This window comes from Engraulis encrasicolus, chromosome 19 (genome assembly GCF_034702125.1).
Source record: "Engraulis encrasicolus isolate BLACKSEA-1 chromosome 19, IST_EnEncr_1.0, whole genome shotgun sequence".
NCBI lineage: Eukaryota > Metazoa > Chordata > Actinopteri > Clupeiformes > Engraulidae > Engraulis > Engraulis encrasicolus.
The window spans coordinates 17,055,916-17,080,226 of NC_085875.1; the positions used below are offsets into that span (position 1 = coordinate 17,055,916).

Below are 24,311 nucleotides of genomic sequence, written 5' to 3' on the forward strand. Positions count from 1 at the left end.
CCTTAAGTTGTTACATTTAGAAAAAGCACAACAAAATACCTCCTCTTAATGTATGTTCTCTACAAGTCTTCTGTTGTCCAGTCTTGCACTTTAAATGTCTGTATGAGCAATGTCTACGTCCATACTGTCTATGTCCATGTATGAGTGCTGTCTATGTCTATACTGTCTATGTCCTTTCCTAGATTAGTCTTTGTCTGCATGGGAGAGCAAGAAACGCAATTTCAAATTCTTTGTATGACCAGTGCATGTAAAGAAATTGACAATAAACTTGACTTGACTTGACTTGATACATTTTATCGTGCACCCAAAGACTTTAGTTTTTCCAAGAAGTTGAGCGCGTCCTTTGCCAGAACTTGAAGCGGGATTTCAGTATACCCACCTAAAATTGATTGGTCCATTATTTAGAATAGCATAGTGTTTCTCAACGGGGGCGGTACAGCCCCCCAGGGAGGGAGCTCAAGGGGGGTGTTGAGAAGGATACAGCTAAGAAGGGGCGGTGCTTAGTTGCCACTGGCGGGCCATTAGTCCATTTTATTTTTTAATACTAAGGGGGAGTTTGTCAGGCTTATGATGAGGTCAAGGGGGGGGCCACTGGCGGGCCATTAGTCCATTTTATTTTTTAATACTAAGGAGGAGTTTGTCAGGCTTATGATGAGGCCGGGGGGGGGGGATGGAGGGGGGGGGGATGGAGGGGGGGGCGTTTGTTCAAAAAAGGTTGAGTACCACTGGAATAGCACATATACGTAGGCTATATACTTGCCTGATTATCATAGACTTGCAATCGAGATTCGATCTGACTAGAAGCAACGCCACCGAAGGTGATGCGTCACTAGGAGGGCGCAGCCTGACTAGCTATATACAGTATACTCACCTCAAAAAATGCTCAAATATACAGCAACAACCCACCACAGAAAAGTAGACTACACCACTGGGTCAGGGTTAGAGTTTGAAATGTCAACTGAAATGTATCTGAATGATACAGAGTTTCAGGAAGTGCCTCATTTTGACCTTAGTGGATCCTTGGAATAATGTACAATGTTGCGCCCCTTTGCTTTGACAAGAATTCAGGTTACTTGGTTTAGCTCCCTGCTTCTCTTCGCTTTCTTGTGTCTCTTGCGGATTTTCACAATCCAGCGAACAGAGAGTTTTGCGAAGTTGGCAGCTTTAAAAAGAGCCATGAAGACTCCACACAGAATGCCAAACATGTTCCAAGGATTGGCTGTGATTATCTGCAAAAGTGAAGAGCACAGATGAACGCTTTTATTTCAAGACAAACAGATTGTTTTTCAATAAATTCAGGACAAATGTCATCATACATTTCACTTACATCGTTCACTTCCTGTATAAATGGATCTCGCCACTGGAACACGACGAAGAAAAGTTCATTTGTTTTCTCGTCAGGTTTTCTTCGGTCATTGTATTTCACAACACTGGACTAAAATCAAACAAGACAAACCGTTACAATCAGAGACCTATTTCAGGGGGGTTAAGGAAACATGTCAAGTCAAGTCAAGTCAAGTCAAGTGTACTTTATTGTCAAAAATCTATGTAACAGGGTTAGCATAGAAGTTTGAAATTGTGTTTGACCAGTCTCTAATGTCTCTAACTTAAAAAAATTAAATAAGACATTTGACATTAATCTCTCTCACACACACACATGTATACAATTAATACAAATATATAGCCTACCTCGTGGCGAAACTCCACAGATTCATTTCTTCCTGACGTCTTGACCAAAGACATTTTCACCCAGGTCCGAAATCCACCTGAGAAGGTCCTCATGGAGTAGTTTGCTTCACAATCCCTCATGAACGACTCCTTGTCCTTGCTGCAACAGGCAAACCATGCACCAAAATCACTACATGTGTACATATGAATAAAATACTGTACTATAGTGTAGTGGTATACTACTGTATATTGGCACTGTACGTGTTGATGTTATCTATGTGTTGATATTATTATTATCTTACCACACTTCACATTGAAAAGAACTGGGCTGCATTTCATCTTCATCATATCATTTCAAAGATTGTGTGTGTGTGTGTGTGTGTGTGTGTGTGTGTGTGTGTGTGTGTGTGTGTGTGTGTGTGTGTGTGTGTGTGTGTGTGTGTGTGTGTGTGTGTATCACTATACTGTAAACAGTCAATTGAGAGCTCACATGATGTCAGCCATGCAAGCTATTGGGAGGGAAAGTGGAAAACAGCGATCCTAGCGGTTACGTTCCAAACACCAGGGTGATCCTATTGAAACTCCCATAGACAAGTTTTTAAAAAAATCCCACAAAGATATGACTTGGAACTATAACACCAGACACATTTTTCAGCGTACACAATAGCATGAACTACTACCTGTGAAAATCTTAAGTCATTTTTTGCCCTTTTAAGAAAAATAGAAATTGTGCCAATCTGGTCGGAAACGGACTACAGCTCCCAGCATGCTGTGCTTCGCGCCTCGTTGACAACACAGAGAAACAAATGAACGCGAACGAACGCAAGTTCTTCGCATATCTTCACATTCTTGTAATCCTATGAGTTCCACATTGTCTTCTTATTACACATATATACACGCGATCATTTTGATATGGTTTTAAATTCTCTAGTAGATATGATGGCTTCTGTGGTGACGAGTAACCACCTCTCTGGCTCATGTTTGGCTATGCTAATTTGGCTATGCTAATTACATGGAGTAAACAAGCCACACATGCCAGTCAGTGTAGTTCTGTATTAGCTTTTTAAAGAATATTAAAATCAGCTCAGATAAGTGAAAAACCAAACATTTTACCACCTGATTCGATAAAGCGGGCCAACATGCCCATAATATGACTGCCACTACTTCTACTTCGTCGTCAGGGCCGAGATGTAATTTTTCAAAGAAAAAAAACATTCATTTGTTGCAGGGGGTTGGAACGTTGCCAGCAGGGGGCGATGAGATTACTTTCCCTCCCTATAGGAAATCCCCTGTTACATGTAATAGATCTGTTGAGGCAACAGATTCCCATACTTTGTAGTCATTGGCTCTGATTTCCAGAGGGGCTAGAACCCGAAAACCTTAACTGGCTCATTTTACCTGATGGCTCAAATTACCTGGAGTCACCCCTACCTTTTGTTCAGGTCACTGTATCTGGCGAACAGCATGTAGCTGATGTAACTGAAGTCCTCCTCCGTTTCATTGCGACTGAACTGCAGGAAGATCAGCTCCCGGTTCAGGACATCAGTGGGGCCCTGGATGACCATGGCCTGTCTCTGTGGCAAACAAACATACAATTATGGGGTGAGTTTCTCGAAACCAAAGTTGCTTACTACATTAGCTACTTTGTTGCTTTCAATGCATTTTCCCATTGGCAACTACCGAAGTTGCTAACAGGCTAACAACTTCCCTTTTGAGAAACTCACCCATGATTTGTAGGGCTGTAACGATACACTCAGCTCACGATTCGGTTGGTATCACGATTCATTCTATTCATTATTCGACTGATGATGCCTGGAAGCACTATCACTTCATATCATGTGGTTGTTAAAAGGGCGTATCACGATACTGCCACCTTGTATCGCGATACAGTATCATGACTCTGTGCATCACGATTTCTCGGTTCGATACAATATCGTTACAGCCCTAATGATTTGCAAGTGGGTTGGCTTACATGGGCCCCCTTCCCAAAGACGAAGTGTGATGGTGTGACCATCACTTGGGTTGTGGGTGTGCACGGACTGTCAGATAAATGAGCCTGGCATTTGGTGAAGCAGTAAGAGGATACAATTGGTAATGGGTTCAAAGCCAGGTGGGGTAGGGCGTGCCTCTCCTCTCCTTCACTACAAATGAAGGTTTTTCTGTCTTAAGTTAATCTAGAGAGGTTCAAAGTGAAACCTTCTCCTGCAATTATAATAATAGTTGATGTGAAAACTATACCATTCAAAATTATAAATGCACTCAGAGATTGCAGACCTCTGCCAAGGAAGCTGTTTGATGGAACATGAGACTAGTTAGAAACTGGAATGTCAAAATTCACCCTGTACTGCAATTCATTTTGTGGTCACAAGGAGCGTCTTAATTTGTAGGCTAGCAATGCTGAAGAATCTTTTTTTTAAATCCTGGTCCATGATCTGAAAGCAGTGTAAATAGATCCACAGTACACAAGACAGCACACAATACACAAGACATCATATACATTATTGCACAGCATATTAATAAGCGTGTAACACACATAGGCTACATACATCCAGCCATAGGCCGATATCAGGCACCATGCACGATCAGACATGCACATGCGTGTGCGCGTGCGCGCACACACACACACACATTCAGGGGAAATGTTTTGTTGCTTGAAAGACTTCTCACCTTTGTTTGGTTTGAGTAAGGGTCTGTATAGTTGACCATGTCCATCACGCAGTCTGACTCTCTGAGCTGTTTTTCTGTATTGTTCGTCTGTAGGGATCGTGGAGGGATGTGGTCATGGTAGTGGTGCCTGCAGCTCAGCAGCTCTGCCGCTCCAGGATAAAGAGCAATACCTAGTAATACCACAAGATCAGCAACAACAAAGAAACATTTAATCATAATTATTACTATAGAGAGCAGAGAGAGGGTCCTAGACAGTACGTCTGAAGTAAAGTTCAAAGTCCTTTATTTTTCAAAGTGGGACATCAAGTCGACGCGTTGTGGTGGCGTGCGACCTTCTTCAGGGCTGATTAGAAAAGAGTATCAAACTAGCCTGATTATCATTGACTTTCAAATCTCTTCGAGACTTGGTCTGACCAAGAGCATAACAATTAACATTTCCCGAACGGCATTTCCCAAATGGCCTCCCTTGGTCTGCTAATGATTGTTTGCTTCCCAACAAAGTGGGAGAAGTTCCCGTATTTGCAGGAACTCAGAAAGTATTTGCATTGCTCTTGACCTGACTGGTAGCAATGCTGAAGGAGGGCACGGCCTGGCTAGTATCAAACAGGTGTGTTTTTAGGATAAATAAACGAACGCGTTTTGGCGCAGTGGCCTTCATAGGGTGATGAAGGCCACAGCGCCGAAACGCGTTGGTGTTTTTTAATGCATTTGCCCCTTAAATAAAGTTTGTTTTTTTACTACATTGACCAACTGAATTGCCTGGACCAAAGATTTTTTTTCCTTCTGTCTTTTTTGAATAGGGTGTGTTTTTTGCCACTTAATCAGATACATTTGACATGCATCGATGCAAGACGAACTTTTAGAAATGTGTACAGTAATTATATCCCCGAAACGCGGAGCGGATGTTTGGATTTGTCCCAGATTTGGTGTGTGAATGCTCTAGGGTGGGTTCATGAACTGATTAGAGTTTGGAGGTTAACACTTTCAAGATGGCCGAATTCAAGATGGCCGAATTTTTGTTTGGTCCATAACTTCTGACCGGGTGGATGGATTTGTCCCAGATTTGGTGTGTGAATGTTCTAGGGTAGGTTCATGAACGGATTCGAGTTTCGAGGTCAACAATTTCAAGATGGCCGAATTCAAGATGGCCGAATTTTTGTTTGGCCCATTACTTCTGACCGGGTGGATGGATTTGTCCCAGATTTGGTGTGTGAATGCTCTAGGGTGGGTTCATGAACTGATTACAGTTGGGAGGTTAACACTTTCAAGATGGCCGAATTCAAGATGGCCGAATTTTTGTTTGGCCCATAACTTCTGACCGGGTGGATGGATTTGTCCCAGATTTGGTGTGTGAATGTTCTAGGGTAGGTTCATGAACTGATTCGAGTTTGGAGGTCAACAATTTCAAGATGGCCGAATTCAAGATGGCCGAATTTTTGTTTGGCCCATTACTTCTGACCGGGTGGATGGATTTGTCCCAGATTTGGTGTGTGAATGCTGCAGGGTAGGTTCATGAACTGATTCGAGTTTGGAGGTCAACACTTTCAAATGGTGGAATTTTTATTTGGCTCATAACTTCTGACTGGGTGGATTGATTTGCCCGGTAACTCCTTAATTTAATGGTTCACCATTTCAGTGAATCTACCATATCAGGTAGGCCTACAGTGTAATAACCAGTGTAAAAATATTTAATACCATGTAATACTAGTGTAATACCAGTGTAAAAATAGGCAATACCATGTACAGTGTAATAACCAGTGTAACAATATGTAATACCATGTAATACTAGTGTAATACCAGTGTACAAATATGCAATACCATGTAATACCACTTACACACAAATAGCCTACATGATATAAGTACAAAATTGGTACATGGTGTCACACTGGTATGACGTGGTATTAAATATTGTTACACTGGTTATTACACTGTACCTAATGTGGTATACCCACTGTAATAGTGAACCATTAAAAGAGTGTTACCATTTGCCCCATTTTTTCCTTCATTTTCACAATAGTCATTTGGTTTTAAGCCTATGCACGTCATTGATCTATGTATAGATATTAAATATATTTATTTTATATTTTGTATTTATCATAAACGTTCATGAAAAGGTGGACGGGAGTGATAGGAATGATTGGGGACTGGAAGTGTCGCGTTTCGGGGATATACCTTAAGCAGTCGAAGGCGACTGCACAGGCAGTCTAGTTTAACAATGTGATGCACCACTAGGCACACAATGCTGTTGCAGCAGGGTTGGACTGGTTAGGGAGTTGGATTGTAAGCTCACAGGCTTGTAGGTTCAATCCCCACCCTTACCAGTCCCTTCCTTGCTCCATGACTGAAGTGCCCTTGATCAAGGTATCCATCCCCACACAGCTCTGGGGAATGTAACCATTACCCTGTAATATCTGCGAGTCGCGTTGGATGAAAGAGTTAGCTTAGTGCAGGGGTCAGGAACCTATGGCTCTAGAGCCACATGTGGCTCTTTTGGGAACTATATGGCTCTTACGTATCTAGGGTTGCCAACCATCCCTTGAAATATGGAATTGTCCTGCATTTTCATGAGTTGAAACGGGACAAGGGAGGATAAAAAGTGTTAAAATGCAGGAAATTACATCTAAGAAATACAACATTCTCCCAGACCCTTGCCATAATGAAGTTGACACTTGACAGTTGGCAACCCTATACTTACCTGTTATCAATAAAAGCGATAACTTCACAGTACACTCTAAAATTGTTGGGCTTACTTGAAATACATGCTATATTCAGTATCTTTTAAAAATGGTATGGCTCTCATGAAAATTTCTTTAAAAAAAATTGCCGTTTATGGCTCTCTCCATCAAAAAGGTTCCTGACCCCTGGCTTAGTGTAATGTAATGTATTAATAGAGCTGAACAAGATGGCAAACCTGGGGGGTCAAACTCCTCAACTTCTTTGTATCTGACGGACATCACCGGGTGCTGTAGTTTGTGCAAAAAGTCACTAATGGTTTGATAGGCTAAAAACGCTGCCAGAGTCGTCAGGGTGAGGTAGATCAGAATAAGAACGCAGGAAAAGAAGCTCTTCAAACAGTTCTTGTCCAGCGCCAGTATGGGGCTATTCTCATTGGGGTCGTCCTCTGCCAAACAAATGAAAACGAGTATTGACATAGGCAAGTGGAGTCCCTAAGGTTAGAGGTTATGTATTTGCTGTGTGTTGTGTTGTTTGCATGTAATGTATGTACGAAAACAAAACTTTTTGAATGACTATTGAGTGGTAGGCTATGTGAATTGTGATAATAGTAACCGAAAGATATAATACGGACCAGGCAATGCAGACCCGTTGGCCTGGGATGCCTCCACCTTGCTGTCTGCAGAATGTTGATAAGGTTCTGTGGGCTCTGTACCATCATCATCACTAAACTGTCAAACACACACATGTAACACACACACACGTAATGTAAGAATTCTGCTTCCATCCACTGAAACCACCTCTACAATCATTATAAGCAGGCAGTAAACATGAGCATAGGCTATCAGGCTACTTTTTTTTGTTTTACACCAACTTTAAAATTACTAATAACCAACAAAACTGTGCACATTTCTATTTAAAACTAGCCAAAATAACACCATTATAACCACAGATACACTCTGACAATAAGAAATCCTAAGGGGAAACAGTGACCATATCCTCTGACAGTGAAGTGCAACCAACTTGTTGTGTCAGCTGCCTCGTCACATGACAGAGACGCATGTTGGCATTTGCGCTAAAACGCATGAATCTGAGCCATTCAAACATGAAAAAGCGAGACATTTCTTGCAAAAACATAGTTACTATTCTATTCAGATGGAAAATAATAGAGATAAGATTGACCCCCCACCACCAACCAACATTTGCCCCCAACGTAGCCTACCTCCTGATAGGACCGAGATATTTCCCTCCTCAGCATTGTTGTTGTGGGTTTGTGAGACAGATTCCTGATACTGAACTATAGCGCACAGAAAGTGCGCGTTACGCATCGGTCCTGATGTGCCATAACTTCACAAAGTTCAGTTTCATAGAGTACCGGTTGTGCCGACCAAACAGTGCCGTGTTTATGTGTGTGTATCCTAATCTCGAAGATCCTGTTTGCCGCTTCCTGTGGTGTTGACTGGAATATGACATCACACTTCGAAAGTTGTTGGATCGATGCGTTTGCGCAGGGTGAGTGTCCCCGCCGTGGGTCGCTGTGGTTTGTGTGTTGCTGTGATTTTCTGGGCTGCTGTTATTTTTACAGAATGCTGAGTTGACAACTTCTATAGATACATTATTTCAACGATATTGAAAGTCACAATTAATGTTATTAACAGCTGTTAAGTCTCGTTGTTGGGGGGGGGGGGGGGCATTTCCAAATTCAAGCAGCATCTAATTATCCACTTCAATTGTTTGATAAGGCCAAAGTCCTTAACCGTTCCAATCTAATAATGGCATATAGCTGACCTAGGATCGGTCTTTTATGGTATAAATGCGCTCCCTTAGCTTGATTTATTGACTAAGGTTTTCCATTAAGGCTGACCCCAAATCAGCTGGAGGCGCTAGAGAGGTAGTGTGGAATACGGTGTCGGAAGAAGGAAACTAGACCAGGAGCCCAGGGGGGTCAGCCTAGTTGGGAAGGTTACCAATTTTTATGGGTACTATGATGTCTGGTATGGTCCCCAGATAGAGGAACAGCACGTCTGCCGGGTTCCCTCTGGTGGGTGTGGCCAGGGGGGCTGTAAAACTGGCACCCAAAAAATGGGCTAGATCAGTTGGTGAGGTTACCACTTGGAACCTGTTGTAAATTGTTCATCATAGTCCCCTGATAGAGAAATGACCACTGCCAGACATTTTTAGTGGTGGGTTACCCCCGGCAGACGCCCCCGTATGATGACACCCCCAAAAATGGGCTAGATCAGTTGGTGAGGTTACCACTTGGAACCTGTTGTAAATTGTTTGAGATGGTCCCCTGATTGAGGAATGGCCACTGCCAGACGTTTTTGATGGTGGGCGGGGCTTGCCAGACATCATTAATTGGGGGGTAAAAAATGGGCTAGATCAGCTGGTGAGGTTACCTCTTGAAACCTATCATGAATTGTTCATCATGCTCCCCTAATAGAGAAATGACCACTGGCAGACATTTTCAGTGGTGGGGGACCCCCGCCAGACGCCCCAATATGATGACACCTCCCAATATAGGCAAGGTCATTCACATAAGGTTTGAACCGGACATGGTACAAAAGACAAATGACACACCACTTTTTTTTAGATAATTCCAATTGGGGAATTGATTGGAAGGGTCAACATGTTCATAGAAACTTGTTGTGGGTACTATTTAGGACAAAAATGACTTTTCTTTAACAAATATTACAAATCCGGGCAGGAACCAGTTTGTAGGCTTTCAAAATCAATGGAAAGATGACGTGTTTCTGACTTAAAAGTGCATTTTGTAGGATGGTGGCCAGAATATTTAATTAATATTCACTATTATGACCAAAGTACAATAGGTTTTGCAGCTTAAGATGTTGAGGAGATCCCCCTTTACATGAAAAGTGTAATTTCCCCAATCATAATGAATACTTAGAATTTGATGGTGGTGGTAAACATTCATAAAAGGTAGGCTAATATTTGTGAATGGGACCAATTCAGGGACCAATTACGCTGACATTGAAGGCCTGTGAATTATAGGCCTACCAAGAAATTGCACAACTATGCACTACTGCACCACTATACAGCAGTTCTGAAGATTTAGAAGCAAAATACTTAAAAGGGGTATTATATATTTGAATAGCCGGCAACACAACACATTTTCGGCATGTTGAGCATGAACAACGCTAGTCTACAGGTCAATTGACTTGCATTGGCTTCCCCCTCAATGTTTTCAACCAAAAGGGGTGTAATGCACATGACAAAAGTCACACCATTTATGCGTATAGTGCAGTTCCATGTATGTTTGTGTGTGTGCGAGTGCGTGCACACAGTCTTTTCCTTGGGGGCAGCAGCAACAAGAAGACATGTATGGTGTTAAGAAGACTGCATGCATGTCCTGTTTTGCCTTGTTCTCCAGCTTATCAAATTGACCTCCATTAGGTGTTAAGGAGTGGATTAATTGATGGCACCTCACTCTGCAATCAAGCTGCCTTTAAAAGCTGAAGGAACTGACGGTTCTTCATAGGTGCTCTATTTGGACCTGTGGCTGCTGCCGCACCAGTCAGGGGTTTTGTATTTAGGCATTATGATTTGGACTTTGTTTAATATTAAGTTTGTTAACATCTTATCCTGGTGTACTTTAACAAAACCCCACAGGTTGGGTAACTTTTAAAAGATGTGTGTTGTCCTTCAAGGTTAAGATTTGGTTCTGTTCTTAACCCCATAGAGCATGTTCATGTGGGGGCATAATAATGGTGTGTTGTATTTTACAGGGCCCAGCCAGTCCTTGTGAATACTGCAGGTAAAGATGCAGTCACTGTGCACATCAATTCCATAGGTAGGCTATAGGTGTGTGTCTATCTGTGCAAACAATTAAAAAAAGGCATCAAGAAAGTTGTTTTAGTGGGGGTCATCTGTGTTCTAGGGCCAATTCCAATCCTTGCAAGTATTTCTCCTCCCATCCATCATGAACATTGTGCTCAGCTAGTGCCACTCATTCAAGTCGTCTCATAATGTGCTCTGTGCAAGTAGGTTTGCTGTGTCCCCTACCACAGTCCACAGCATGGAGGGGATGCTAGGAGACATGCCAGTACATCAAGGGACATGGATGAGGCCATAGGAGAGTTTGCAATCCAGCAGCGGAATACAACAGCAGTGTAGAAATGGGATTGGCCCTAGAACACAGATGACCCCCACTAAAACAACTTTCTTGATGCCTTTGCACTGTTTGCTATATGAACAAGAAGAGGTCCTGGGAGGGTGAATGAATTTATTATTGGATGTCTGACATGCCCTTCAAAGCACTTCATGATGCATTATGGTTGGTCGTAATTTAACAGGATAGGGAGGATTTCTTTGTCAGTGTCAAATGTTCAGTTGTTTTTTATTTGTTCACTTAATTATTTCTCAATACTTATATACTGTTACAAGCCCTGTCTTCCACTTCAATGTCTGTCTGTTAATGTCAGTCCTGTGTATGCCAATGTCGAGTATTTTGATACTAAATCTTCAGAACTGCTGGAAAGTGGGAATTTCACATTGCTGTTTCTTAGTACAATTCACAGGCCTTCAATGTCAGCGTAATTTCTCCAAGCATTACTTAAAGGTGCAACAGAGTAATATTTTCAGTTGTTTATTTCCCAGAATTCATACCGCCCATTCAAAATGTTACCTTTTTTATGAATACTTACCAACATCAAATTCTAGTATTCATTATGATTTATCATTAAAGTATTCATTATGACTAGGAAAATTGCACTTTCCATTGTTCTCCATTGTCTGCCATTTTGAAAGAGACATTTAAGCAGCAAAACGTACTGTACTTTGTTCATAATGAAACATATTGGTTTATTATTTTGTAAATATTAATGAAATATCCTGGCCACCATTGTACACAATGCACTTTTAAGTCAGAAACATGTCATATTTGCATTGATTTTGAAAGCCTACAAACTGGTTCCTGCCCGGATTTGTAATATTTGTTAAATTAAAGTCATTTTTGTCCTGAAAAGTACCCACAACAAGTTTCTATGAACATGTTGACCCTTCCAATCAATTCCCCACGTTGGAATTATCTAAAAAAAAGTGGTGTGTTGTTTGTCTTTTGTACCATGTCTGGTTCAAACCTTATGTGAATGACCTTGCCTATATTGGGGGGTGTCATTGTATTGGGGCGTCTGGCGGGGGTCCCCCACCACTGAAAATGTCTGCCAGTGGTCATTTCTCTATCAGGGGAATATGATGAACAATTCATGATAGGTTTCAAGAGGTAACCTCACCAGCTGATCTAGCCCATTTTTTACCCCCCAATTAATGATGTCTGGCAAGCCCCGCCCACCATCAAAAACGTCTGGCAGTGGCCATTCCTCAATCAGGGGACCATATCAAACAATTTACAACAGGTTCCAAGTGGTAACCTCACCAACTGATCTAGCCCATTTTTGGGGGTGTCATCATATCGGGGCGTCTGCCGGGGGTAACCCACCACTTAAAATGTCTGGCAGTGGTCATTTCTCTATCAGGGGACTATGATGAACAATTTACAACAGGTTCCAAGTGGTAACCTCACCAACTGATCTAGCCCATTTTTGGGGTGCCAGTTTTACAGCCCCCCTGGCCACACCCACCAGAGGGAACCCGGCAGACGTGCTGTTCCTCTATCTGGGGACCATACCAGACATCATAGTACCCATAAAAATTGGTAACCTTCCCAACTAGGCTGACCCCCCTGGGCTCCTGGTCTAAACCCAGACAGCCGCCCTCTCCGCCCAAGTCGCATTTCACCTGCACGGGCAGACTGTAGATATCCTTGTAGTATTTTAATAGAAATGCAGTGTAGCAAGATATTTGTGTTGGTCTCAGCATGCGCACTGTATGTTTGTTTAGCAAGTGGCAAGAAAGTTAAGGAAAAGAAGATCTCCAAGCCCGTGCGGCTGATCACCGAGGAAGAGTTGGCGATGTACGATGGAAGTCGGGTAATGAAGTTGTCTCTCTGTGTTGACATTAGACAAACCTTCAAGTTGTAGGCTACATGAGTGTTGTGTGACTTTTTCTCGTTACAGGATGGGCAGCCAATCTATATGGCCATAAAGGGTGTTGTGTTTGATGTAACTACCGGAAAAGGTAGTCTTTTTAATTTCTAGGAGGATACCACAGTTTTAGTGTCAAACTAAATAAATTACAGAGGATGTCACATGGTCTTAATAGGCATGTGTTTTAATGTAGGCCTAAATATGGATTTGCGTTATTCTAAGTCTTTTACCTGATTTTATTTTGAATTGATTTATGCATAGGCTACTTGTAGAGTGAGCTGTAGCCTTTTGTAATTGGAGTGAGAATTTGCACAATGCTATGAATAAAGCAAATATTTCCCTTTGCAAGACTTCTATGGCAAGGATGCACCTTACAACGCCTTGGTCGGGAAAGACTCTACAAGAGCTGTGGCAAAGATGTCTCTGGACCCCGCTGATTTGACACATGACACTGTAAGTCACACTCGAATTTTCAAGAAATATATATATATATATATATATATATATATATATATATATATATATATATATATGTGTGTGTGTGTGTGTGTGTGTGTGTGTGTGTGTGTGTGTGTATATATATATATATATATATATATATATATATATATATGTATATATATATATATATATATATATATATATATATATATATATATATATATATATATATTTATTGGAAAAAAAAAAAATCCAGCCTCAACACTTGTTCTCTAGACCCCAAAGTCTTCAACCAGATAGATGCAGTAGATAAAACCAGGTAGAAAATAATGTTTCTCTACAGGGGCGGCGAGTTTCAAACGGAGGGCATAAGTTAATTTTATTTTTAATATCAAGGGAGCGTTGGCAGGCTTATGTTGAGGTCAACAGGGCATTGACAGGCTTATCGTGAGGTCAAGAGGGCATTTGTTCAAAAAAGATTGAGAACCAGAACTAGATTAGTCTATGTCTGTATGGGAAAGCAAGAAATGTAATTTCAAATTCTTTGTATGACCAGTGCATGTAAAGAAATTGACAATAAAACCTACTTGACTTGACTTGACTTGAAAACCACTGAGTTAAAGCAATACTAAGCCGTTTCAGTGGTTCATCATGTAACAGGGTTCTGAATTCACTCTGATGCCTTACATAGGCTATTACAACCCTATACCAACACTACGCAAGTTTGTGAATTGATGCTTCTCTCCATAGTTATTTATGAAAGACAATAAGCCTTTCTCGACATGACATCAAACAACTTCTGTTTTGAAGCGAAGTATAGAGAACTGAAGTAGGTGGGAACACCTTGCGGCCTTGTCCTTGGCTTAAACGGCTAAGGCACCTTAGCCGGGTTCGATTCCAGCTAGGGGTCATCTCCTGGTCCTTCCCCGTCTGTCATATTCGCAGCCTGTCACCATCTCATACCGTCCTGTCCATTAAAGGCACTAAAGCTCCTAAAGAAATCAACAACAACAACTTGCTTCAGGAAGAAAATGTATGGTACCGTGTCACAGTACCATACATTACCGTGTACAGTCAGTGTATGGTATGCATGTCTATGCTATCGGAGGCGATCAACTTGTACCTGCTTCAAATGCATGAATTGAAGGCATCACATAAAAAAGGCCCAGTCCTCTTTTTACCTGGGGCACCAAATTAACAACCTTTCATTTGCTTTATTAATAAGTGAATAAAAGAGCCAAGAGTTTAGTCAGGTGGGATACACAACTTCCCACTGAATCCTTCTGCTGTCTTTAAATGTTTTTTTTGTTCTTTGTTAATTTGTGGCTTTCTGTGGATCTTATTTTTATGAGGCATTTTTTTTTCAGATACACTCACTCTGTTCCTCTTTCTCATTATCTTCCAGACTGGTCTGACAAAGGATCAGCTGGAATCGCTGGAGCGCGTATTCACAGGAACCTACAAAGCTAAATATCCGATAGTGGGCTACACGGCACGCTACATGCTAAACGCAGACGGCAGCCCCAACCAAGACTTTCGACCAGAGGACCAGCCCAATTTCAACTTGAGAGAAGAGTTATGATTGAAATGTCCTTTTGGGGCGGTTTCATACAGACATAATCAAAGTGAGAAATAGTTTTGTCAAATCAGAGTTCAGATTTGTGTCAGATCAGGGGTGTGTGTGTGTGTGTGTGTGTGTGTGTGTGTGTGTGTGTGTGTGTGTGTGTGTGTGTGTGTGTGTGTGTGTGTGTGTGTGTGTGTGTGTGTGTGTGTGTGTGTGTGTTAGGGAGAGAGAGAAAGAGAGAGGTGTTCCCCCCAGTGGTAGCAAGACTTAAGAGCCAGTTCAGTTGTACAGGATGGGAAGGGCCTATATGAGTACTTTATGAAAGTTTCATTTTTTCTTCCTGACAAAGACAGAGATTTAAAGGTAGAACGTATGGTACCTCTTTAAGCAGTCGTTAGATTCCGTTTCTGTAGGCCTGTAGGCATTTTTTTGTAATGCAATGGACTTACCTCTTTGAAAAATTCACACTGCTTTTCACAGAATTTGTCATCTCTATGTTTGTTTTGGATCAAACTGAAAGTTTATCGACACTGTAAGACAGTGGGTTTAAAATACTGTTGCTGCTCTTTGAAAGAAAGGTGTTTAAGCAGCAACTAGATTCAGAATTTGTAGGCCCTACATTTTGCTCTGAACATGCTTCAGTACCTCAATGAATGAATCCCATTGCATTTCACAGAATATCCTTCTGCATGCTTTATATTTTAGATCGTAGAAAAAGGAAAATAAATAACTGTGACTTGTGAGTTCAGATAGTCAGTAGTACGCCACATGCCCTGAAATTAAAATATTTTAGAGAGAGCTTCGCTCATACAAAAAATTCAGGACATAGGACACACATAACATACAAGCAACCCACAATGAACATATGGACAATACCAAAAGTGGCCTAGTGCATGATAAGAAGTAACTAGATAAGTAGATAACTAGATAAATACATGATAAGAAGTAACTAGACTGATAAATACCTAGTAAAATAAGACTCTTGTCTAAGGGATTAAAACAGTGAAAAAAACAATGAAAGCCATAAATAACATAACATGATCAGATAGGCCTACAGAGAATCCTAGCCTGTGTTTGGACACTATATTGATATGATACGAAATATGATACATTTCCAGTAACCACGTCAGTGCGTGTGCCCACTGCTCTCCAATACGCCTTAACACCTTAGCAGCTCTTTGCGCTCGTCGGTGAGGAGGTGGGAGAAAGTGCTGTGGTGGTCCGTCCCCCTACACACGGCGGTTTGATGATGCATGTCTGACCTCATGTGGGTTTTTTCCCTGGTGGGCTCCGTCTGCGCAGCCCCTCTGTGTGTGGGGGAGGAGTGTCATAAACACCTGTGAATGCTGTTTGTTTCAAGGTGGTTTTTAACCATCATTTTATTTTTTGTATTTATGATTAAAGTATAATTTCATTTTAAACAGTTGTAATTGGTTCATTTAGGGGTAAGGGGGTTATTTTCTTTTTGCAGATGTTACTTAAATGCGTTCAGATTCTATTCCAAGCATCAAAGCAATGAGTAAACACATTGAAAATCAGCTACTTAGAGGAAAGCATTGTTTTTTTTTTTACATGGACAAACATGTCTTTACTGTGGTTTTGATCAGAGGAAATTCCATCACATTTCTTTAGCTAAACTCCACGGCCTCTTGAAAAAAATATGTTAACATGAACCCTGTACAGTTTTAACAGTGTGGGAGGAATAAAAACGGTCAGGCTGTCACACTGTATGTGTCCCACTCAGTAATGCCCTATTGGCATTTAGGCCTACTGCGAGCACAATGGCTATCAAACAAACGTGGGCTGGTTGCTTGAAGTGTGAAGCATGGGAGTGGATCAGTCAATAATCGTCATATTACTGTTTGTCTCAGAATGAGTGTTTGCATTAGGACTTTTTAACTCAGTTGTCGTTACCATAAATTCACAAAGTGACTGTAGATAATATACCGTAAGTCCATATACCGGGTCTGTCAATAGAAAAAAAGGCCCCTTGTGTTGAGAAAGTTTGAAATGACACAGACGAAAATAAAACAAACAGAAGAAAAAACACACAAGTATGAATCACCCCAGTCTAGCATTTACAGTATACATACAGTAAACCAAATGACCCTTCAGTGTGGGAAATAAATGAAAGCACGTGGACAATCCATGCAACATGTGGCACCATATCGACTTCTCTTTTCTTATTGGTTCCAGTATTATAAACTAGGAAACCCAGTGTTTCGGATTTCATGTTCAGCTGGAAGACCTCAAAGAGCCAAATGTACAGGTATAAAGAGAGAGCTATTGCTTTTAAACCTCATTCTTCTTTGCTGTCTTCAATTTATGCTAATTGACAGTTGCATAATTTATCTCTGTATATTTACTTTATATAAGATAATAGTCCATATCAGCTTTTAGATAAATTACCCAAACGGTTTAAATACAGATAAATCTTGTTATCATACAAGACAACAAAGAATCTCTCACCTAACCTATAAGGTCAGGCGATCACACACACACACACACGCACGCATGCTGCTTGTTGTGTTACACTTTCAAGTATCACTTTCCACCCCCCTGTCGACGTCGACACCCCAAATATGGTAGAGGAGGTGTTGTCAGTGGGAGTCCGTGATGCGTCTGCTTCCTCTCTCCATTGCACATCAGAATTTCCCCTGCTCTCGACCGAGACAGCCCACGGGGCTTTTGTGACATGCTGTGGGCTGTTTCAGTTTAGTCTCTCTGCCTCTGTGCTTGTGGATACATGGGTCCTTCTACTACAGTGCGCCGTGACTAAACTGACGGAGTTTATTATCTATCTCACAGGATTAAAGATTATCATCACCTATCTTTCTGGATGCATCCCACCACTGGTGGTAAGAATCATTTGACATGTTTTGGAAAGTTTGCTTGGCCACTGGAGACATCAGTCAGAGAAGTGTGTTGCATTAAATGCAGCTCAGGTTGTTTTTTTAGTTATTTTTGTACAATTTTACTTTGTACATTTCTTGACAAGGAATTATTAATGGAAGTTTAATAATTGTACAGATTAGCTTTTCTGTGTCTTTTCCATGCCAAAATAATTCATGTGTCTTGTCAGCTTTGTGATGGTACTGTGAGGAGAAAAAAAGACCTTTGGTTTCATTCATTCAATTTCATCACCTGAGCACCATAGAGTAGCCTACTATAGGGCAGCCTATAAGTGAAACATTTATGACTATCAGTTTTATTTATTCTATTTTAATTGACATAGTAATCATACTGTGTGTTGTCTTTCAGTTTAACCCTCAGCATCCCAAAACAACCTGTTGATGTTTGCTGAGTCTGTGCTGAAGATTCACTCATGAAGGTCCTGACCAGTCCCGTGGTAGGTTAACAGTATTCCCACTTCCATTGTTTTCCTGTCAGAATGTCGTCAATGTCATTTAATTTAATTAACACACTTCATAGTTTTGGTATTGATTTCTGATGAGATAGCATTCTGATGGTTGTTTTGATGTTTATTTCACAGTGTAAGAGTGGAGAGAGAGTTTCTGAAGGAGGCATGGACTCTTTCATCATGCTGTCATCAACAGTAAGTGTTTAATGTTTAAATACTACTGCGCAGTAAAAAAAAGTAGTGTTAAATTCAACATTTAGCGAGTATTCTGGGACCAAATATCACATCAACACTACATTGCAGACAGATCTCCAAATCACACAAACACAACAACCCTAGAGAAATCGCCAGTTAAAATCATTTCATTCAATTACTAGGAGACATCAAAGTTTTTTTGCCCAACAGATAAACACATCAATGTTCTACAAATGGCTCCAAATTCCAAAGCATTATAAATAGACTTTATAATTATCACCCCCTGTTTGAATGGACATCAGACTATTGTTGGTAATGCATACGCACATGACAACAGTCTGGTCAGAAAGAGGATGTGAAAGTTAGTTACTATTTTTACTCGTGTTCATTGACAGATGTGGAAGTTGAGCAGCGTAGGGGAAAGCTATGGGGCTTTCTGTTGGCATCCCGTGATGTGTCTGCGTTTAAAAAATGGTCTTGTTTTTTTTCCCAGGGGGATGTGAAGTCCGAGTCTGTGGTCTCTCCGCGGTCGCACAAAACAACTACTGGAAACGTCTCTCCTACTGGTGAGAACAACGAAACACTTTGAACTGTATTATGAGTATTGAACAGTCAGTGGTGTGTTTAAATTTTGTTCTAGCATTATGGCTGCCAAGTTACCAGCAGTTCACACACTTTTGTTGAGAATATTTGTTTTTTTTTTCAAACACAACAATGACCTTATCCTCCTTTCTTCAAAACAGAGAACATTAACCATAAGCGGTGGAAAGGCCTATTTGGGATGATTCAAAAGAAAGGTCTCCGGCCAACTGCGAGTCCAGAGCCCAAGTCTGCACTGTTTGGACAGCCACTTTCACATGTCTTTGTGGATAAAGACACACCTCCCAAACCCATAACTGTAAGTATGACTTGCTTGTCTCTTGTAAACTTCTTACATTATTAATACTGACTGACACATACTGTACACAAACACAAAACTCGACTCATATCAGTATGAGTCATGCCATTCAGCTATCAACTTAATTATGTTACAATGGCACCACTGTGATAGAATTTAAGTGATACGCTGAACAGGATGACTCTACTAATATTCAGTTGGGTCAACGGGGTGGGGGTCAGTTGTCCCAGGCCCAGGGAGAGAAGGAACCCAGGGGCGCATTTCTTGAAAGCGTAGTTGCTAGCCAGTTAGCAACTTGGGTAGTTACCAATGGGAAATTGCATTGCAAACAACGAAGTAGCTAACACAGAATTGGGTTCCTATTACATTCAGTCTATTGAATGGGAGGATCCTTTCAGATGACTTTTGTCCCGGGGCCCAGTCAATGACGGTCAGCAGCCCTGCTGATATTACACCATTTCTTGGACATTCATTTAGTTTTTAACAAGGTGTATGAACTAGTTGTATTGACGGGGGCAGCCATGGTCTAGTAGTGGTTAGAGAGTTGGTCTATTAATCTAGGGGGGGTTGCAGGTTCGAATCCCCCCTGACCTCTCCCTGCATCTCCATCCATGGCTGAACTGCCCTTGAGCAAGACACCTAACCCCACATTGCTCCAGGGACTGTAACCAATACCCTGAAAAATAATAACTGTAAGTCGCTTTGAATAAAATGAAAGCGTCAGCTAAGTGTAATATAATGTAATGTATTGATGTATTGTATTTATAATGTAATGTAATAATAATAATGTAATGTAATAATAATGTAATGTATTAATGTATTGCAGGAGATGCTGGTGCTGCTATGCAGGAATGGCCCCTCAGTAGAGGGCGTGTTTCGGAGAGCTGGGAACGCCAGGGTCATGAGGGAGACCAAGGAACAGCTGAATAGCGGCGCACAAGTGGACTTTAGTGAGAAGCCTACGCTGCTGCTCGCTGCTCTGCTCAAGGTAAGAAGAAGACATAAAAACCATGGCACGCCACACGATTAAAAAAGTATAGCTAAAAATGGGAGCACCTTGCATCAATTGTGTTTTTATTGCCTATTGTTGCAATAGGCAGCACCCTGTATAACTTTTCATGAACACTGATTGAAGCCTGCTCCCAGCAACAACTGACACCACACAACTCAACACGAGCCACACACTGGTTAATGTCTTAATCATTAACTCTCTCCAAGTGGCAATAGCTCAAAGGCTAATCTGCTCCTCTCTCTCTGTTCTCTGCTCTCTATCTCTTGGCTTGAAGGACTTTCTGAGGGAGATCCCAGGTGGTTTACTGATGGAGGAGCTGTATCAGGCCTGGATGACGGCACTTGCCACAGACAACATTGCAGACCGATGCAGAGAGACCAAAAAGTAAGAGGCCTTTTCAAGACTTTAACTACCACCTCAATAAGTCACATTGATGACTAAACTAGTAAACAGTGGTGAATTTGGAGTTTGTAAGGGGAGGGGGCGACCTTTCAAATATTGAATTATTGAAATATTAGCATCAGCAGAACTATAGTAACAGTAGCAAAACTAGAATCCTCTGACCAAGTTTAATTATCATATTATTTATTGACACCGGCCGCGATATCTATCATGCAGTGGTGTAGTGGGGATTTTTAAAGTGGGGGTACACGATTTGTGACGTCATCAATTAATTAGCCAACATATCATGTCAACCCCCTTTTTGTATTCAAACACCGACAGATTTATCTTTTTAAAATCTCACCTCAGGAGAAGTGGGTGGACTGCGTACCCCCGCGTACCGCACCCACTACTACACACCTGCTATCATGGTAGCCATGGGGCGGCTGCCAGTCACTATCTAACATGCAATTATGTCTTTGGTTACCAAGGGTGATGGAGCAGCTTCCAGAAGAGAACATCGTCCTCCTCAGACACCTGGTTTTCATGCTGCATCACATCAGCCAAAATGCACAAGAAAACAAAATGAACTCTAACAATCTGGCAGTCTGCGTGGCACCCAACCTCCTTCAATCGGACCAGGTTGAGAAGACTAAAAAGGTGAGTCAGTTTCTCCCGTTTACTTGCCTCTTTTTATTATTATTGGTGGTGGTAGTACAAGTTAAAAAGGAAAGAAGTATTCTGACTAGACGGGGAAGTTCCTCGTTGAAATAGTGAAACCAAATTAATCACGTTCCCGTGCTGCTACTTACGGCAGCCTATTTTGAGCCTGTCTGGTTTTCTCTTTTCTTTTTTTGACGGAAATAGTTCAGAGTTCAAAGTAATGGAAACCATAATTCCCCTGTATTGTCTTTGTAGTAACTGGGCGTTTGGTGTATTATTTCATCTCATAAATCTTTATTTTGTTTTTATAGGTCACAGAACTCACAGAGTTTCTAATTGACAACTACTGTGAGGTGTTCGGGGAACGGCTTTGCTACCTCCTTGGTGATTCAGAGGAAGAAGAGCTGAATGACTACCAAGGTAATTATTGAAAGATATCATTGACCAAAAACACTGTGTGCGTGAGTGTCTATGCCTGTGCGTTTATGTATGCAACTACATGCATGACAACTGAATAACTGTTAAGTAGTGCCACCTACAAACCACTGAAATCTCTTTCTTTTCACCCCCACATTAGATTGCCTGTCTCCACTTCAACACGACTCTGCCTACGAGACCGACGCTGATGGAGAGAGAGGCAGCTGCCTTCACCTCGTGTCGCCCGGTCTGACAAACGGAAACTCATCCTCCTCCTCCTCCTCCGAGCGCCTGAGCTCATCCACCCCCACGCCAGCACAGGAAACCTTCAACACCTTCACAACAAAGCCCTTCATCCGTAGGCAGTCGGAGCCAGCCATCACGCGGCCCCAGCAGCAGCAAGAGGGCGCCAGGAGGCCCCAGCCCACTCTCACCAGGAGCCACACTGACTTCCTGCTGAGGACGGAGGGCCTGGGCCTGGGCCTGGGCGGGGGCGAGGGCGAAAGATGCTTCTGCCAGGGCATGCAGCTGAGGAAGCAGATCTCAGACGAGTGCATGTTGCAGAGCATCCAGAGGCGCTCGCTGGACTGCAGCCTGGCCGAAGGCTCTCATGCCCACATGCCCTCCTCCTCCTTCACCTCCTCCTTCACCTCCTCCTTTACCTCCTCCTCCTCCTCCTCCCCCATACACTCCTCCTCCCTGTCCCAGAGCTGCCCCTGCTGCTGCTGCTCCTCCTGTTCCCTGGAGAGCTCCTGCTACTCCAGCGCCTCCGAGAGCTCCATCTTCGCCGGCTCCCCTGCAAACTCGCCTCCTTGCCAGAGGAGGAGCGTCCGGAGTGATAAGCCGACCTTGACCTTGACCTCGACCTCGACCTTGACCTCCCCCCAGCATCAGGACCGCCAGGAGAAGCCTCATGGCCCCGTCGCCCACAGGAGGTCCCAGTCTGTGCGCTACACGGCTAATAAGAACAGGCCCAACGCGCAGCTCCGGCGCGGAGGGTCCAGCCGCGTAGCCCGCAGAGACAGTTCTACTAACGCTGCGGCCGGGCTCCTGAGCGACACGCTTCGAGAGGACTCTGTCGAGGCCTGGCACAGGTCCAAACCGGTGGTGCTGTCCAGCGCCGAGGTGTTCAAACAGATGGACAGCAGGATCCCCGGCCCGCCTCCGTCTTATCAGCAGGCGACACAGCGATACTGCAACCCGTTCACCTGCTCCGTGTCGGCATGCCAGTCTCTGACCGTACAGGAGGCAATGTGCTCACAAACACAGACGACGGGACTCGGTGGCGCTGCGTACTCCGCAAACCAGTCACATCCTGACTCAGTAGCCACAGTAAAGGACACTCTTGTCGGTAATGCTATGGGCCATCATGGACCTACAACGAGAAGTGTTGTTGCTGCTGTGTCTGGCGGTGCAGTGTGCCGGGCAAGGTCAATATCGGAGTCTGTTTACAAAGCCCCAGTTAAGAGGGTGGTGCGGCGGTGCAGCCAACCTGTGTTTGAAGAACTCTTGCATGCCCGCGAGTCTTACGTCTGAAGCGGTATGTGTACACTGATTGTACATACACCCAGACCTTGTGCAAAAGACTGTGACCAATTGTAAAACTAAATGTTACGAGAGTGCTGTTTTCCTATATACTGTACTGTTACTGTGAAGCGTTACTGTGTAACCAAGCCTCATAGAGGTTCTTAAATACTGTGCATTAAAATGTATGTGAATTTATCATCACAATACTCATGAAATGTGTGCTGATTGTTACATTAAACAAAGTTTACAAATGAATATGGTATTTTTCCGTGTTTTAATATGGCATATGTTCAAATGACATGTTTACCTGTATTCCGGGCCAATAAGTCATTATAATATTGAGTGTGAGACAGTTATCGATGGGCAGAGACACTGCCTAGTTGTAAACACATCACTGTCCGCTCTGCAATAAAGAAAGGCATGTAGTATATAGTTGGCCTGCAATTAGGCCATGACTCATAATGAGAGAGGGTGTGGGTTGCTGCTGGGGCTGTACCATCACATACCTAGCTGTATGTGGAGTATTTCATTTTGACTGGGTTGGGTTGGGGTCTGTGTGGGGGGGTGGCTAGGGTTAAGGTTAAGGTCAAGGTCAGAGTGTGTGGTCGGTGAATGGTTCAGGTGTGGTGAATGTCTGGGACACACAGAAATTCCACAACAGCGAAATAGGCCTAAGCTACCTTGAGTAAGCCTATGAAAAGGAAGGATTTATTCCCTTCAGAAAATAGTTCAAAACCACCATGTCTCTTATTATGTTTAATAATTTAAAAAAAAACTAAAACGGTGACATTATGAATAGGCTACATTTAAAAAATCTTGGCTGTAAAGGACAAAAGCTA

At 42.4% G+C, this 24,311-nt stretch overlaps 3 protein-coding genes across 3 annotated transcripts; 2 read left to right on the plus strand and 1 right to left on the minus strand.

Moving 5' to 3' along the window:
• Positions 1-709: 709 nt before the first annotated feature.
• Positions 710-8,341, minus strand: pacc1 (proton activated chloride channel 1). The gene is made up of 8 exons (XM_063224059.1): positions 8,231-8,341; positions 7,643-7,739; positions 7,247-7,456; positions 4,336-4,505; positions 3,100-3,242; positions 1,690-1,828; positions 1,328-1,435; positions 710-1,229 (listed from the first exon to the last, which is right to left on the minus strand). Exons 1-8 carry the CDS (start codon positions 8,264-8,266, stop codon positions 1,065-1,067), a joined length of 1,068 nt encoding a protein of 355 aa, XP_063080129.1. The 5' UTR covers positions 8,267-8,341; the 3' UTR covers positions 710-1,064.
• A 4,400-nt stretch (positions 8,342-12,741) lies between these two features.
• nenf (neudesin neurotrophic factor) lies at positions 12,742-16,456 on the plus strand. The gene is made up of 4 exons (XM_063224060.1): positions 12,742-12,956; positions 13,044-13,104; positions 13,363-13,466; positions 14,860-16,456. Exons 1-4 carry the CDS (start codon positions 12,810-12,812, stop codon positions 15,034-15,036), a joined length of 489 nt encoding a protein of 162 aa, XP_063080130.1. The 5' UTR covers positions 12,742-12,809; the 3' UTR covers positions 15,037-16,456.
• Positions 16,457-17,752: 1,296 nt separating this feature from the next.
• tagapa (T cell activation RhoGTPase activating protein a) lies at positions 17,753-23,721 on the plus strand. Its single transcript, XM_063224062.1, has 10 exons — positions 17,753-17,876; positions 18,280-18,367; positions 18,512-18,574; positions 19,068-19,140; positions 19,318-19,472; positions 20,299-20,460; positions 20,759-20,868; positions 21,357-21,525; positions 21,840-21,948; positions 22,106-23,721. Exons 2-10 carry the CDS (start codon positions 18,344-18,346, stop codon positions 23,479-23,481), a joined length of 2,241 nt encoding a protein of 746 aa, XP_063080132.1. The 5' UTR covers positions 17,753-17,876; positions 18,280-18,343; the 3' UTR covers positions 23,482-23,721.
• Positions 23,722-24,311: the final 590 nt, after the last annotated feature.